The following is a 16,375-nucleotide window of genomic DNA, read 5'->3' on the forward strand; positions in this document are numbered from 1 at the left end:
TGCTGTGCACATACCCACTGACGGATGTGGCCGGGCCCAGCAGCAACCACTCGTTGTTTTTCCCTTTTCTGCTGCTCTAACCAGCTCAGCAAGGAGGCAAAGCCACGGGTGAGGAGGGAAGGGTGCCCCTGGGGACACAGGCTGGGGACAAGGCCACCAGCTGGGGTCAAACCCTGGGGACCAGGGACTCTCCTCTGCCTCAGTGCTCAGTGATGCCCTGTGGTGGCTCTGTTCCCACACTGGGGCTCATGCCCAGTCCCAGCCGCAGGCTTATCCCCAGGGCTCAGCCCAAAGTGGGGAAATCCCTGTGGGACAAACCTGTCCAGGTGCCCAGCGGGACAAAGCAGCTTTTGTGCCAGGGAACGAGGAAGCAGCGCGGCCCCACACCTGACGACACATATCCCATCAACCGGATCCATCTCTCTGCTCCCCCAGGCTCAGCGCCTGCAATACGGGGCACCGGGGGTTAACCGGGGTGTGCGGGAGGGAAGGGGTTATGGACACGGCCCCCGACACTCCAAGGTTCCCTCCCCGACGGCCTGAACCTGCCCCCGGCTCCCGCCCCGCTGCTGCAGGAGTCCAAGGCACAACCGGCCCCTCGCCACAGACACTGCAGCAGGGACCCACCGGGACCCCCCGGCAGCGCCTGCTCCCCGCCGGCTGCGCGGATCCGGGGCCCTGTTCGGCTCTGGGTAAAGGTTTAGTTTGCGTTTGTTTTGTCCCCTGGGGCTGGAGATAACCCGGCTGCGGCGGCTCTGCTGCTCTCTGCTTGTGCCTCCACGTCCTTCGCGTGGGGGAACCATGGGGCTCGTGCCTGGAGTCCTCTGGAGCTGCTGGACCAGGCGCTGCTGTTCTCCTCTCGTGCATGCTCTGGACAGGGAGGTACCCAGGACAATTCCTGTGCTGAGCTCAGGAATTTGGGGTCTGCGGCCAAACACCCACCCGGCTGCTCAGCACAGACCCGACCTGGGACAGGGAGAGGGTGGGGTGAGATGGGAAAGGGTGGCAAATATGCTTTTCACTCCATGCTTGGTCCTTTCTGAGTGCTGGTCAATAACTACAAGGAGTTTTCTCCCCCTCCAGTTTCACCACTCTCGGATGCACCAGTGCTGCTGTGTCCTGGCCTAGCTGTGCAGGCTGTGTCCCTGTGCCGTGCCCCTGTGCTGTGTCCCCGAGCTGTGTGTGCTGTGTCCCTGTGCTGTGTGTGCCGTGTCCCTGTGCTGTGTCCCTGGCTGGGGTCTCTCCCCCTGCAGCCACCACGCTGGCACCGGTGGGGAGCCTGGAGCTGTGGGTGCCAGAGCGTCTCACCTTCAGCCTCTGGGACTACGGGGTGTTCGCATTGATGCTGCTGGTGTCCACTGGGATCGGGCTGTTCCACGGCCTCGCCAAGGGCGGCCAGAAGACATCAGAGGATTTCTTCACGGGGGGCCGGCGCATGTCAGCACTGCCCGTGGGGCTCTCGCTCTCCGCCAGCTTCATGTCAGCCATCCAAGTGCTGGGGGTGCCGGCCGAGGCGCACCGCTACGGAGCCAAGTTCCTCTGGATGTGCCTGGGGCAGCTCCTCAACACACTGCTCACCGCAAAGCTCTTCCTCCCTGTCTTCTACCGCCTGGGGCTCACCAGCACCTATGAGGTGGGTGCAGGCAAGGTGGAGGGGCACAGAGATGCACCCAGCCCCTGAGATGGACCCACCACTGTCCCTTCTCCTTGTCCCCAGTACCTGGAGCGGCGCTTCAGCAGGAGTGTGCGGCTCTGTGGGACCCTGCAGTACGTAATGGCCACGGTGCGTGTCCAAGGTGCATGGGTGGGATGGTGACAGTGAGGTATGGCACATAGTAGGGGCTCAGATCCGGCTGTGCTGGTGCTGTCCTGAGTCCCCCAGGAAGCCTTCACATTCCTGAGCTCTTTTTTCTGTAGCTCAAAGCAAACAGACCCCAGCAGGAGCTGTGTTTGGAATGAAAACCTCAGTGTTTTCTCAGCACCCTCATGCTCCTTCCCCATCCCCATGGTGCCAGTGGGATGCGGTGCTGACCCTCCTCTTCCCACAGATGCTGTACACAGGGATCGTCATCTATGCCCCGGCCCTGATCCTTAACCAAGGTGTGATCCCCTTAGTGTCCCCATCCCTGCACTGGGGACATCTCAGCCCTGTCTTTGCACCCCAGGGCTCTGCTGAGCACCTTCTCTTCTCCTCCAGTGACCGGCCTGGACATCTGGGCGTCCCTGCTCTCCACCGGAGTCATCTGCACCTTCTACACCACCATAGTGAGGGAGGGAGTGGAGGGTCCTGGGGGAGCCTCTGTTCCCTGGGGCTCACTATAGCTCTGTCTTGTGCAGGGTGGGATGAAAGCTGTCATCTGGACAGACGTCTTCCAGGTCTTTGTGATGCTCTCTGGCTTCCTTGCCATCATCATCCGGGGGGTGCTGCTGGTGGGGGGCCCCACCATGGTGCTGGCTATTGCTTCCAATGGCTCCAGGGTGAACCTGGCAGAGTGAGTCCCCCCCCAGCCTGTGAGGTGCCAGGGTGTGTGTGGGGGCCAGTGCCAGCCCCAGCCCACCCCAAATCCTGGTGCCCAGCTTCAACCCGGACCCACGGAGCCGGTACACGGTGTGGACCTTCCTGGTGGGAGGCACGCTGGTCTGGCTGTCCATGTACGGCGTCAACCAGGCCCAGGTCCAGCGCTACGTGGCCTGCAGGACCGAGAGGGAGGCCACGATGTGAGTCCATGGGGATGCAGGGATGGGCTGGATCCTGCTCTGCATGGGATAGTGCACTGGGGCAAGGGGCTGCTCTGGGTGAGGGTGATGGCTGCAATGGCCGCATCCAGCCTGTCCACTCAGGGAGCCCAGTGCCTGAATCCCTGTATGGGCCCTGCAGCCCTGCATGGACCCTGCATGAATCTTTTGTGTGGACCTGACAACCTTGCATAGACCTTGCATAGACCCTGCACCCCTGCATTGCCCTTGTGTGACTGCATGGCCGGTGCACCCCTGCATGGACCCCACACCCCTGCATGGACCCCACATGCTGCAGATCTCCTCTCAGTGAGGTTTCTCCCTCCCCGTGCTCGCAGGGCACTGCTGGTCAATCAAGTGGGGCTCTTCTGCATCGTCTCCAGCGCAGTGGCCTGTGGCCTTGTGATGTTTGCGCTCTACAAGGACTGCGATCCCCTCCTCGCTGGCTACATCTCAGCCCCCGACGAGGTACTGGCTCTGCCCTCTCGAGCTGCACATGGAGGGGTGAAAGGGACACACCCAGGGACTGGGTGCAAGGGGCTCCCCCTCAATGCAACCTCTCCCCTCACAGTACATGCCCTACCTAGTGCTTGACATCTTCAAGCAAACCCCAGGGGTGCCAGGGCTGTTCCTGGCCTGTGCCTACAGTGGGACTCTGAGGTGGGGATGGGGCACCCCTCTCCCCAAGGGGAGCCCAAAGCTTCCTGTTGGAAGGGGCTCCTGCTGGCTGCAGGGGCTGAGCACTGCCCGCACCACAGCACAGCCTCCACCAGCATCAACGCCATGGCCGCCGTCACCATCGAGGACCTCATCAAGCCCAGGCTGCCTGCTCTGGCACCACAGCGGCTGACCCTTATCTCCAAGGGGCTGTGTGAGTGGTGCCAAGCTGTGCTGTCTGCACCACACTTCTTTGTGCCATACCATGGTGCACATCCTGGTGCCACGCTACCTCATCCCGTGCCATGCCATGCTGTGCTGCCCTGAGCTGTGCTGTGCCGTGCCATGTCATTCTGCACTTTGTCATGCCATGCCATGCTACCCCTGTCCTGTACTGCACCACACTGGTTTGTGCTACGCCATGGTGCCACATCATGGTACCATGCTGTGCAATGCCATGGTGCCATGCTATGCAATGCCATGCTGTGCCATTCCATGGTGACATGCTGTGCAATGCCATGCTGTGCCATTCCATACCATGTCCTGCAGTGTAATGCCATGCTGCTCCATGCCATTCCATGGTGCCATGCTATGCAATGCCATGCTGTGCTATTCCATGGTGCCATGCTGTGCAATGCCATGCTGTGCCATTCCATACCATGTCCTGCTGTGTAATGCCATGCTGCTCCGTGCCATGCCATGGTGCCATGCTATGCAACGCCATGCTGTGCCATTCCTTACCATGTCCTGCTGTGTAATGCCATGCCGTTCTGTGTTATGCCATGTCATGCCATGCTGTGCATGCCAGCGGTGCTGAGCCGCCCTCTCTCCCCACAGCACTCATCTATGGCACCTCGTGCATCACGGTGGCTGCTCTGGCCTCGCTGCTGGGGGGGGGTGTGCTGCAGGTGAGCCTCGCAGAGCAGAACCACATCCAGCCAAGACCCCTCCTGCCCTGGCCACGTGCCACCAGCTGCCCAAGAGCCCTGGAGCTGGCCAGGGCCTGGAGCACAGCCAAGTGCCCTCCTTCTACTCCTTGTCCTCCTCCTCAGCATCTTCCTTCTCCTTCTTCTCCTCCTTTTCTTCTTCTTCCTCCTCCTCCTTCTTCTCACCCTCCTCATTCTCCTTCTCCTCTTCCTCCTTTTCCTCCTCTTTCTTCTCCTCTTCCTTTTCCTCTTTCTCCTTCTCCTCTTCTTCTTTCTCCACGTGCTCCTTCTCCTCCTCCTCCTCTTTTCTCCTCTTCCTCTTCCTCCTTTTTCTCCTGTTTGTCCTCCTTGTGTGTGACATCACCGCTTTGTTCCCTGTGACGTCACATGACTTTTTTGACGTCACACTCCTCTCCTCCTCCTTCTTTTCCTTTTCCTCTTCCTCCTTCTCTACTTCATCATCATCATCCTCCCCCCCCTCCCCACCCTCCAGCCGGGGCAGTGGGGCCTTGCTCTCACCCCCCTTCCAGGGCTCCTTCACCGTCATGGGGGTGATCAGTGGCCCGCTGCTGGGTGCCTTCATCCTGGGCATGTTCCTGCCCATGTGCTCTACAGCCGTGAGTTTGGGGGGGGGGGAGTTGGTTGGGGTTTTCCGAGGGTCCCGCTGCCCCCCACCCCGGGCAGTGTGGACCCCACTGCTCTGCGCAGGGCGTGCTGGGGGGCCTTGCCATTGGCCTGGCCCTCTCCTTGTGGGTGGCCGTGGGGGGTATCCTGTACCCCCCCAGCGCTGCGACCATGGGGGTGCTGCCCGCCTCCGGAGCCCTCTGCCCCCTCTACAACCGCACCGCTGGCACGAACCGCACCTTGCTGCTGGGACCACTGCTCCCCACCGAGGAACCCCCGGCGCCAGCACGGTGAGGGAGGGGCTCCGGGGGAGGCTTCCTGTGACGTCACTTTGCGCCCTGTTCGTCACCACGCTTTTCCTCCTCACTGTGATGTCACGCCTCTTTGTTCACTGTGACTTCACACCACTTTACATGCTAGCTGTGATGTCACAGTGCTCTCCTTGTGACATCACACTCCTGTCCCTGTTCACTGTGACGTCACACCATGTTGTTTCTTGTCACGTCACACTCCTGTCCCTGTTCTCTGTGATGTCACATGGCTGCCTCTGCTGTCCCCTCACAGCCCAGCCATCGTGGGTGACTTCTATGCCATCTCCTACCTGTACTATGGGGCGCTGGGGACCCTCACCACAGTGGTGGCCGGGGTCCTGCTCAGCTCCGTGTCAGGTGAGGCTGGGGGCCAGACAGGGACATCGCCCAGCATCGCGGGGGGGTTTAGTGCGTCCTCCCCACACAGCCCCTCCCTATGGCACCTCCTTTCTGGCAGGGCCGAGCAAGCGGACGCGGCTGCCCCCAGGCGTGCTGTGGTGGGACATCACGAAGCAGACGACCTCAGTGGCCCCCACAGGCGACAAGACCCCCGGGGAAGAGGCCCTGGGCAAGGCTGAAGCCCCCCAGGTGCTACTGGAGGGGGATGGCAGCACCCCCTGGAGCCCTCCTGAGCCCAGCACTGCCACTGACCTCCTGCTGCAGGAGACCCATGTGTAGGGTGTGGGGCAGGGGGGCCACCGGGGTAGGATAACACAGGATGGAGTGTCCAATAAAGGAAGAGCTGTTTCAGGAGGCCGTCCTTGGGGGGGCTGAAGGAGACCAGGGGGCAGCTGCTGCCTCTATGGGGATGGGGGACAATGTGAGCAGTGGGGGACAATAAGGGCAATAGGAGGTAATGGGGGACAATGGAAGCAACTGGTGCTGGTGTGGAACAGCGGGGGCAATAGGAGGCAATGGCGGGTAATGGGTAACAATGGAAGCAGCGGGGGGCGGGCCCGGCTCTGCTAAGCCACGCCCTACGCTGATAACAATCGGCAGCGCCCCGCCAAGCCCCACCCACCGCCGCCGCTCGGCGCCATCTTTGTGCCGGGCAGAGCCGGCGGTGGCCGACCACGAAGGGGCCTTCTTTCTGCCTTCAAGCCGCGCTGTGGGCGCTGCCGCTCTGTCTGTGCCGCCCGGTCCCTGACACCCCCGAGCCTTGCCCCCGTGGCGCTGCCTAGAGGGGACGGTGCCCTCAGTAAAGATGGCGGCGGCGGTGGGATGCTCCCCCTCTACTCTCCTCTACGAGCCGCCGGCGCCCCTCCCCTCCCACGGGAGCGACGGCGCGCGGCGGTGACGCAGGACACGCGCGACGGCCTGAGCGGCGAGGCCAGGGTAGGAGGGGTCCCGGGCGGCGGGGGTAGGCCTCGGGGCCGGGGGTGCGGAGGGGAAGGGCCGCGGAGGGAAGGAGGCGGCTCTGGGGAGCGAGGGGAGGATTTCCGTGTCCCCAACAAAGGCAGCCGAGGCCGGGGTAGACGGTGGGCAGGGCCGGCGGGGGCTGCAGCCCGTGCCCTTCGGGAAGGGCCGGAGCAGGAGTGGGTGGGAGAAGGGATTTGATCTCTTAAAAGCTTGAGGCTGGAACTGCCAGCCTTCCCTAGAGCCCTTCTGTGGGGCTTCCTGTTTAGCAGGTCGGGTTTTGCCATTGAAAGCGAAGATTTAAGATGCAGAGCACAGCGTCTGCATGGGCAGCTTCCTGGGAAGGGCCTTTCTTGGTGTCTGGTTGATCGTGAGGCTCCTGTTGGACTCTTCCTCCCTGGATGACCCAGGGGAGGTGGCTGTGAAACAGGGCCACGGGGCTGTGTGTGTGCCCTCAGGCAGAGGGTGTGACACCGAGTCTGTGCTGTTTGTCATGGTGCAACACAATAAACAGGCAGGAGGGGATGTCCCCTGCTGAGGATGTGGGATGGAGTGAGCAGGATTCCTCCTGGGTGAGCTGGGAGGTTGCCCAGGATCTCCAAACAGTATGAGGCAATAAGGGGATTTTCCTGGTGACCTGCAGCAGTTCCTGCTTCCCAGGGTGACAGTGAACCTGAGATCCTCTATAGGGCAAGGATCTGAACCCTTTGCTCTCCTCTGCAGATCACCTTGAGTGATGCCCAAGAAGTTCCAAGGGGAAAACACCAAGTCGGCTGCTGCCCGCGTGAGGAAGGCTGAGGCAAAGGCAGCAGCCGATGCCAAACGGCAGCAGGAGCTGGAAGATGCCTACTGGAAGGATGAAGACAAACACGTGATGAGGAAGGAACAGAGGAAGGTGAATGGCTGGGCAGGGAGAAGGGGAGCTCCAGGCTTGCTTAGGAGGAGTTGCTTCTCCTCTGCTGTCCCTGCATATTGTCCTCAGCTTAGTTTTTGGTAGAAGAGCTGGAGCTAGTGGCTCCTGTGGGAGCTAAAACAAGCCAAGTGTGGGAGTAAGTGTAAGCTCTGCTGTGTAATTCCAAAATGTGGTGGATCTTATTGCTTCCCAGGGGAGGCAGGAAAAGCTTTATTGTTTGAATGACTTAAAATTGAACTCGGGAAAAGATCAGGGACTTTGCTTGGGGGCTTGATTCTTGACCAAGCAGTTCTTTAGCTTGGTTTTCTTTTCCTTTCTTAACTGGTCTTTGACTCTCCTAGAAGGAAGAAGAAATCAGCAGAGTTAAAGGTTCCAAAGCTTTTTGTTCTCCTTCCTCACTTGGTGTTACATCAGGACACATCTCACTTAAAGGGTTCTCTCAAGTTTGCTCTTACCAGCTTGCTCCCCCTGTTAGCCTCCATGCTCAATAACAGAACACTTCCATGTTCTTTCCTGGCTTCTTTGGGGTTTGATGTTGTCCTGCATCAGTATTAGATAAACCCACCTTCTGGTTTGGGTGTAAACAACTGTTGTGATGACTTTACTGCCTCTTATGAAGTGATTCCTTTCCCCTTACGCAGACAGGGCTTCTACTGACCACATAAATGGGGTTTTGGGTGTTACTGGGTTTGTGCCGCTCTGAACTGCGGCAGTGTTGGTACAAACACACTGGCTGGGCAGCAGGAAGCCAGCGTGTCCCTGTGACCCCCTGAGTTCACCCCTAATGTGTGTCTTGGCATTCAGAGTCCTGTGTGCTGTTCCCCATCTCAATCCTGGAATGCTGCCTAATTACTTTGTGGAACAAGGACTTCTTATTGCTCTCCTTAAGACTTGGCCAGCAATGACTGGGCTTCCAAAGCAGCCTCCTGCAGGGCAGGAGTGTGCAGGCTGGAGAGGGGGCCTGTGTCAGGACCTGGAATTGCTAACTGGAAAACCAGGCTCCATCCCAGAGCCCCAGCCTGGGCTTTAGAGAAGCCAGTGAGGCAGTTTGCACTCAGGACATCATCCATCCCTCTCTCTGCGTCAGCAGAGCCATGGTCTTTTATGTTCGAATTTCACCTGAGCACTCATTTAGTGTGTTGGCTTCCCACAAATCCCTCACAGCAGTGGGATTCTCTGCTTGGATACAGGAAGTTCTCCTGCCAGAAAGGCTCTGTGTGTATTGCACCTGCACAGGAGCTCTTCCTGCCTAAGCTGGGCCTTTGTGTGGCTGAGCAAGTAGCCAACACATGAATGATATGTGTCTTCCTCAGCTGCTTCTCCAGTGCCATCCAACTGGAATATCTTCATGGAGAATGGAAGAAGCCACCTGTGCCCCATTGCAGGGACAGGATGTGGACTGTAAATGACTTTCCATCCCCATCCTAGAGAGTGTAGAAACCAAACTGTTCACAGGAGTCAGGCTTCCCTGGAGGAGTAACCGCTTTGCAGGTGGTGCTGGCTTGGGAATAGTGCTGCTGGCCGTGTGCTGCAGCAGGGGCTCAGCTACCGCCCCCGGGGAAGGGATGGTGCTGTGTGGAGGAGGATGCTCCCAGCAGCTCTTCCCACCTCTTCCAGCTCTTCCCCCGCTCTCCGGGCGATGGCGGTAACACTGCGCCCCCAGGATTCCTGCACTGCCAAAGGGCAGGAGGGGCTGGAAGCCTTTGGGATGTGCTGAGGCCAAACTCTGCATTTGGGGTCTCTTTAAACGCCACCACCCGCCTGCTCTGAGAGCAGCCTCCAGAGCTGAGCCCTGCTACCAGGGGACGATGTTCATTTGCTGACTCTGTGATGCATAAAGGAGCATCTGAGCTCTGTGATGTGTGATTCCTTCTCTGGCACCTTCCCTGCAGAGCTCCAGCTCGAAAGCACAGGATCTGCATCTTCCTTGCTGGAATTTTAACCTGGGTAACTGCTTTTCTTTCAGCACTTGGGTGTTTTCATCCTTCCTGGCCCTTCCCACTCCTCCTGTGAAGGGTCAGATCCTCGAGCTCAGCACCATGCTCCTCAGTAGCCTGATCCCAGCTGGGTTTTCTCTGTGCAGAGAGACACCTAAAGTGTGTCTGGTGGTGGAACAGCCACAGGTTCATGTGTGTGTGTGTCCTGGGGAAGCTCCTTGGAAGGGTGACGAATCATTACATCTGCTGGAGCAGTCAGACCTTCTCTCTGTGACCTTGGGGACACATGGGAAGATCTCACTGGCTGGGGTGCAGCCAGATTTCCAATCTCCTTCCCAAACTCAGTGAGAATGGTGAAAAGAGAATGTGTGGGTGATACAGGAGCAGGAAGACCTTGTGTGTGCAGGATCTGGGGAAAGATGCAAGTTAAGTGTAGGGTAAGTAGTGCTGGAAGGGTGCAGATGGTGCAGGAGGGAGCAGTGACTCCCTTGGCACATGGTTTCTGCCCTCCTCATTCCCTGTAGCTGTGCTCAGAGGCTGTGGGTCTGCAGCTCTCAGTGGTGGCGGAGGCGGGTGAGCGGTGACTTTCTCTTCCCCCTCCTCTCCTCTGATTCAGTGTGGAATTACTGAGCTGTGAGCAGCAGTTCTTGTTCACATCAAATGCAAAACAGGGCAAGTGACTGTTCTCCCCACTTTGGAGGACGTCTGCGTGGTACCAGGTCCCCAATACTGAACTCTGATGGCTCAAATGAGTAACTTGGGGCAGAGATGTAGCGGGGAGACAGCTGATGACACCAGGCAGCATTCACACCCCAGAGCTAACTTCCTCAGGCTTCAGTATCCCTTGCGTGCTTGCTGTGGGCAGTGGAAGGAGTGTGTTTGATCTCATCTCAAAGCTCTGGAGTGCCTCGGAGAGCCTGGTGAGCACTTGGCCATGCTCCAGGTCGGTTATGCCCCACTCACTTTGTGACTGAATCATCTCCGTGCATTGCTTTTCCCTTCTGCCCTATAAGGAGCAGAGTGCTTTCCAGCCTTCCTCAGGCTCTCACATTGATGAGCAGTGCTCCTGCTTCAGTTGACCACTTGCTCTCAAAGCCACATGTGTGGGACCTTGTTTTCTTTCTGCCTAGCTAAAGCTCTTCTGAGTTGCCCTGTCAATTCTCTGCAAGGCTGGAAACTCCTATTTCAACACATAAATCCTGGGGAACAGAAGTGTCCAGCTAAAGGAATCTTCCCCTTTGCTGCTCTAAGTGCAGCAATGTTGAGGCAGATCATTCATATCCTTTCCAGTTTTCTTACAGATATGTTCCACTTGGGCAAATCCAAACCTCTCTTTCATCAGGACTTTTAAGCTGATGCATAAAGCATTAGTTTGGATTAGCCCAACCTGAGAACTCTTCAAAGCTGACAGCTTCAGGCCCCTGGGGCTTTGGGCTTGAGGAGCAGGAGGCTCAGAGCTGCTGCCTTGAAGCCCTGCAGATGGTGCAGAGCAGACCTGGATGTGAGAGGCCACAGGGGAAACCTGAGCATGTAGATTTTACAGGTCTTGTGACACCTGAAGATTGGTGCCAACTTATTTCCTGCCTGCAAATAGCAACTAGGGTGTAAATGCCAGAGAGCGGAGAATAGCTCACCCTGGAGGAGCGGAGTCACCGGAGGTCCCCCGCAGCCCACAGGGCAGGAGGAAGCCTCTGTGCCCTACATGTGCCTGTTTCCCCTTGGCCAAGTGGCTCTGTCCTCTTTGGAAATCGCAGCAGGAATCTTTGCTCTTGTCAGATGTGTCTCAGCAGGAGCTGTATGAAGCTGAGCTGGCTGCAGTGGAGGACAGGTCCCTTTGTGTAATAAATGGGTAAAAGAGTATTTTCTAACTATAAATAACAGTCCTGCTCTGAACAGGCTTGCTCCCTTCCCTTAGGTCCTTAGTACTCGTGTATCCTCTCCTTATGTGGCTCCTGAATTATTCAAGGCCACAACCACACCTGCAGCCTTGCTGTGCTCACCCTGCCAGCAGCTTCTCTGGATCACATTGTTCATCACCCCTGAGCTTTAGAGTTGGGACATTTGCACCAGTCCATGTTCCAGGCATGATACCAGTACCCAGGAGTACACAGTGCTGCTTCTCTTGCATGTGCTTTACATCTAATTAAATGGCTTATTCCATCTGAGTGCTGGACCTTCAGTGACTTCTGGGTGCCTCCTTCTGTTTTGGCACATTAAACTCTCCAGTTTGAGGAGCTTTTCTGCATTCTTCCTAAAAAGAGACCACCAGAGGCTGGTGGCCAACCTGGAAATCCTGTCTGGAGCTGGAGCTGTGCTGAGTGAGGTGGCAAAGCACCCTGGTGGCTCTTGCTCAGGCATATCCCTGTGTATCCATTTTAAAGGCAGCCTTCCCCTTCTTCGTATGACACCCGGCCTGTTCCAGGGGTGGACAAAATCCCTCCTGATCTGGAAGCCTGAGGACACTTGTTTACTCAGCCTTTGCTAGAAGAGGGAGAGGCCCCACAGGAGAGCACTGGGCAGGGAAAGCTGGAGCTGGTGGCTTGAAGAAGTGAGTTTGCACTTGGAAATAACACCCCAGTGCTGTGGCTCAAGGCACTGATCACTAAATGACCAAGACTTTGAAGACAGCCACTTGCAATAAAGGCTCCATCCACTCCAAAGGCTGTTTTCCCATCCTGGCCCCAGCTGCTCCCGGTGTAGCTGGGTGAGCTTTTCCTTCCCTTCCCTTTGAAAGGTCTGGTCCTTGATGCAAACAGCAGCAGCCCGAGGGGGTGATTTAATTCAGCAACTGTAGGCTTTGATTCTGTTTTTTATGAGGTTTGCTTTAAACCCTTGAGCTGTGGAGCAGCTTGGGGGGTTCTTTTGTTTCATAGCGTTTCAAAGCCCAGCCTTGCTCATGTGTCTCAAGTGGGCCCTACCCCAGCATGCATAATTCTGTTCCTGCTCCCTGGACATGGATGGTAACGGGTTGTGTTACTGCTGGGGCTAGGTTTGCTGCCTTTGAGTAAACCCATTCCATTAATGCTCCATCAGTTCCTTGAGCCATCCCAGTGAATAATGGATGAGAGCCAGAATTAAGTGTCCATGTAACTAACTGAGGTAGGAAATGCTCTGAAGCCTGTGACACTGCATTTGTTTTCCTTTCTGCAGGGGAGAGAAGGAAGAAAACTCAAAGCCAAAGTGCTGAAAGCCCTTAAGGGCTTGTTGCATGGTCTTGTCAGCCTCTTCTCTGGGCCTTGGAGGGCAAAGTGGCTCTTAACTTCCTTGTGGAGCACTTGAAAATCCCCACAGGAGCTGCACTGCTTGTTGGATTTGGTCTCCCTGCTTGCCCTGAGCCAGACCTGAGGATGAATTCAGCCTCTTGACTGGCTTTTCTCAAACAACTGCTGAACTTTCAACCTCTGACCACTTCTTAAAGTGGAGAACTTAATGTGATAGTCATCAGGGTTGCGTTTCACCGTCCTGCCATCCCAAGGAGTCCATGCGTGGGTGCAGACAGGGCAGGGAATGATTATTCAAAAGGGCCCGGCTATCACTGTCTCACTGGGGAGAACCAGCCAACATCCCCTGTGACAGGAGGAGGTCAGTGCTGCATTAGCTACAGAAGTGAGGTGCCTGCTCCTGCTCTAGCAGGGTACCCTTCTCCTGTAAGGGCTAGTTGGATCCCTCCACCCTAGGGAGGTGTAAGGGTGGAGGTGAGCTGATCCTTTCTCCCTTCAGGAAGAGCGGGAGAAGCGGCGCCTGGAGCAGCTGGAGCGCAAGAAGGAGCTGCAGCGCCTGCTGGAGGAGGAAGACTCAAAGCTGAAGGGGAAGTCACCCAAGCAGGTCACTCCAGGCAAAGTCACCAGGGCCCAGATCGAGGAGACAATCAGGAAAGACCAGCAGCAGAAGGAGAATGCAGAGGCAGGTTTGTGTTACCACAGAAAGACCCTGATGGCCACGGGGGGCTGGGAGTGGGAAGGGGGCTCTTCCTTCTGCACTCGCCCTTGCTGATGGGCAAGGTGTTTGGAAAGCAAGAGCTGCCTGTAGCTGTTGTGTGTTGTATGCTTTGCTGAGACTAATGTTCAGATGGGGGGAAGAAGAAACCTCCTGTCACCTTGAGGTGGAGGAACAGAGCTGTAGAGGACTGAGACTGAGCTGTCTGAGTTTCTTCAGGGTGCTTTTGAAAACCTTATGAGGGTGTTGCACAGGCTGGATTTGACGTTCACAGCTCTCCTTCCCCCCCCCCCGTGCAGTGGAAAAGGAGAAGACTCACTTGGAGGTCCCCTTGGAAGAGAACGTCAACAGAAGGGTACTGGAGGAAGGATCAGTGGAGGCCAGAACGATTGAAGATGCCATTGCTGTCCTCAGGTACGTGGGTGTATCACAGCAGTGCTCTCCTTTGAAGGTGTTGCTTCCTTTCAGAGAAGTCCTTGCAGATCCTTCCCCAGAACTGGCTCTTCTTTATGCTCTGATTGTCAGTTCATATCTCAACAGCAAGAACAGGACCTGTCCCTTGGCCTGTTGTTCTTTGGAGAGTATTTGAAGTGGTGGGAGGAGTATCACAGGGCTTCCTGCTTTATCACCCGTGTTACTCTGTAGGCACTTGGTTGTGCTGACAGGGGTTTAGTGGTGCTGCTGGAGGTGGCTCTGACGTGTGGCTCCCTCTGAATTCTCTCCTGGCAGCGTTGCCAATGACCTGGATCGGCACCCGGAGCGCCGGATGAAAGCCGCCTTCACCGCCTTCGAGGAGCTCAACCTGCCACGCCTGAAGCAGGAGAACCCCAACATGCGCCTGTCCCAGCTCAAGCAGCTCCTCAAGAAGGAGTGGATGAAGTCTCCAGAAAACCCCATGAACCAGCGGCACAAGGCTTACAACAGCCAAAAGTAGAACTAGAGCTGAGCAATCGCACACACCACCACACCCCCACCCCCGGACAGTGGGCAGGAGGCCCCGGGGCTCTGCTCCCAGGAGAACAGGAGACACAAGGAACCTCCTCTCCTTTTGTTTTCCTGCCCCCAGTTTCTGTCTGTTCTTGGATTTAAGATAGGCACGAGGCCACAGCTCAGGACCCTGCATGGTCCTGTCCCCCTGGGCATGCTGGTGCAGCATGACCAGGACACACCACTACCACCCTCCTGTCCCCTAAGCCACTTGTCTTACAACAAAAACAAGCTACTAACTCGCTTCCAGCCCTTCAGTGCTCCCAGGGTGCAGCCTCAGCGCTGCTTCCTGCCAAGCTGGGGACCCCCCAGCAACCTTTTCCAGGCTGGACCTCACCCAGACTGCATCACCCCAACTCTGCCATCGCTGCGCTGCATCCTCGTCCTCTGCAGGGTGAGTACTTCTTGCAAGCACCATGAGGAAGGCACCTGTCCGCTGTTGCTTGTGTCATCTTGGGTGCTGGGATGTCCCCACATTGATTCCAGACTGGGACTGCTGTTGGCATTGCCTGCTGCCAGCCACCTCTGGGTCTCAGCTGGAGTTAGATGGGAAGGAGGAACCACAACGGGAGCAGAAGCTCCGTCAGCAAAGAGTTACAGGGGAAGAGAGAAAATAACCTTCCATCTTCAAGGAGGAAGAGGAGAAATAGCACAGCGCAATCCCTGCAGGACACTGGTGTCACACTCCTCTCTTGTCACTTCCCTGGTGGCCTTGCCCAGAGCCTCACACGTTGCTGGTGGTGCTCCTGGAGGGGCTGTGACCCTGCACAACAAATGAGCTGCCTGTCTCCAGGAGGGAAGCTGCTGCTTCTCCTATCGCTGCTTCCCCTGACTGCTCCCAGGCTCAGGCAGGAGCCTGTGGAAGGATATTGGGAATGTTGGCTCAGCCACTGCTGCACCAAGGGCATGAACCTGCCTGTGCCAGTGCTCCAGGAGAAGAAATGGGTGAGCCCCTCTCTATGACCAAGCACTGGCATTTCCTCTCTTCCCTCCTCCCATCTCTTCTGGTCTCCTTTGGGAATGAAACTCCTTCCTATGACCTAAACCCGTGCCTGTTGCTGTTGGTGCTTTACCTGTGTAGATCAGCAGGGAATGCCAACTCCAGGGCTGGTTCAGCATCCCGCTGGCATTCCTTCCCATGGTGTGGCACCACCAGGGCTCATCCCAGGCAGTGAGTGGCCCCTATTCCTGCACAGGATTGCTCCTGATTGATGCTGGAGCCTTGGAGGCAGCAGCAGCAGCATTTGCACTTGGGTGGGTTGAGGAGCAGCAGCAGTGGCTGTTTTGGGGCTCCCTTGCAGCCTGCTGAGGGGACAGCTGGGCTAGGGTGTATGTTTCCCCCCAGGTAACTGCAGGAAGGAAGGTGCCCAGTGTCCCTTCCCCCCCCCCGCCCCGTTCTGTGAGGAGTTTGTTGTGTTTGAACCCCATTAAAAAAAAAACAATAAACCCCAACCCTTTGCACTTGTTGAAGAAAAGCGGGGGCAGGGGGATTCTTCCCCTAAATCGTGGCTGAAAATCCTCCTGGAGTTAATTCCTGCCTGGATTAGGGATTTGGGGTGGGGTAACCCCTTTGTGACCCCCCAGCAGGGGATGTGCGTGTGACTCAGCTGTAGTAGTGAAGGTGAACCCCCCCCCCCAGCCCCTCCATGGTGAACCAAGGACACACGAGTGTTTCTCCTGACCCCTGCCTGCCCCCCAGGCTGCAGTGTTCCCCCTCACGGGGGGGGGTTCCGGGGATCCCCCCTCCCTGCCCTCCCCTGTTACCCCCATGGTGCAGAGGCCTTCAGCTCCTGCGCAGCTCTCGCTTTGTGCAGCAGAGCCCACCCTCCTTCCCCTCCTCCTCCCTGGCACTGCGGCAGTGCTATGCTGCTACCCCGGGGGGGCTGCGTCACAGAGGGCCCCCCCATAGCCTTGAAGTACTGGAGGCTGAGCCCCCATAGCAGCACCTGGGGAGGGAATCCCCCAACTCTGTGACATAGGGGACCCCCCTCA

The 16,375-nt window shown here is 57.3% G+C and overlaps 2 protein-coding genes across 4 annotated transcripts; both read left to right on the top strand.

The window, feature by feature from the left end:
- The first annotated feature begins 496 nt into the window (after nucleotides 1-496).
- SLC5A5 (solute carrier family 5 member 5) lies at nucleotides 497-6,004 on the top strand. Its single transcript, XM_062634364.1, has 15 exons — nucleotides 497-692; nucleotides 1,065-1,633; nucleotides 1,718-1,783; nucleotides 2,049-2,100; nucleotides 2,198-2,265; nucleotides 2,338-2,492; nucleotides 2,578-2,718; nucleotides 3,075-3,204; nucleotides 3,308-3,396; nucleotides 3,495-3,607; nucleotides 4,231-4,301; nucleotides 4,850-4,936; nucleotides 5,028-5,233; nucleotides 5,508-5,611; nucleotides 5,712-6,004. The coding sequence occupies exons 1-15, from the start codon at nucleotides 497-499 to the stop codon at nucleotides 5,930-5,932; spliced, it is 2,268 nt and encodes a 755-aa protein (XP_062490348.1). The 3' UTR covers nucleotides 5,933-6,004.
- Nucleotides 6,005-6,510: 506 nt separating this feature from the next.
- Nucleotides 6,511-15,428, top strand: CCDC124 (coiled-coil domain containing 124). 3 transcript variants are annotated; one of them, XM_062634370.1, is made up of 5 exons: nucleotides 6,511-6,614; nucleotides 7,334-7,505; nucleotides 13,181-13,367; nucleotides 13,696-13,810; nucleotides 14,126-15,428. In XM_062634370.1, the coding sequence occupies exons 2-5, from the start codon at nucleotides 7,347-7,349 to the stop codon at nucleotides 14,328-14,330; spliced, it is 666 nt and encodes a 221-aa protein (XP_062490354.1). In that variant the 5' UTR covers nucleotides 6,511-6,614; nucleotides 7,334-7,346; the 3' UTR covers nucleotides 14,331-15,428. The 3 variants fall into 3 exon arrangements, with proteins under 3 accessions (XP_062490354.1, XP_062490353.1, XP_062490355.1); XM_062634369.1 differs by having other exon boundaries at nucleotides 6,511-6,589; XM_062634371.1 differs by lacking the exons at nucleotides 6,511-6,614; nucleotides 7,334-7,505 and adding an exon at nucleotides 9,733-9,897.
- Nucleotides 15,429-16,375: the final 947 nt, after the last annotated feature.

The sequence above is a fragment of the Pezoporus occidentalis genome, unplaced genomic scaffold (genome assembly GCF_034315485.1).
Source record: "Pezoporus occidentalis ecotype Australia unplaced genomic scaffold, CSIRO_AGI_Poc_V1 ctg424, whole genome shotgun sequence".
Taxonomy (NCBI): Eukaryota; Metazoa; Chordata; class Aves; order Psittaciformes; family Psittacidae; genus Pezoporus; species Pezoporus occidentalis.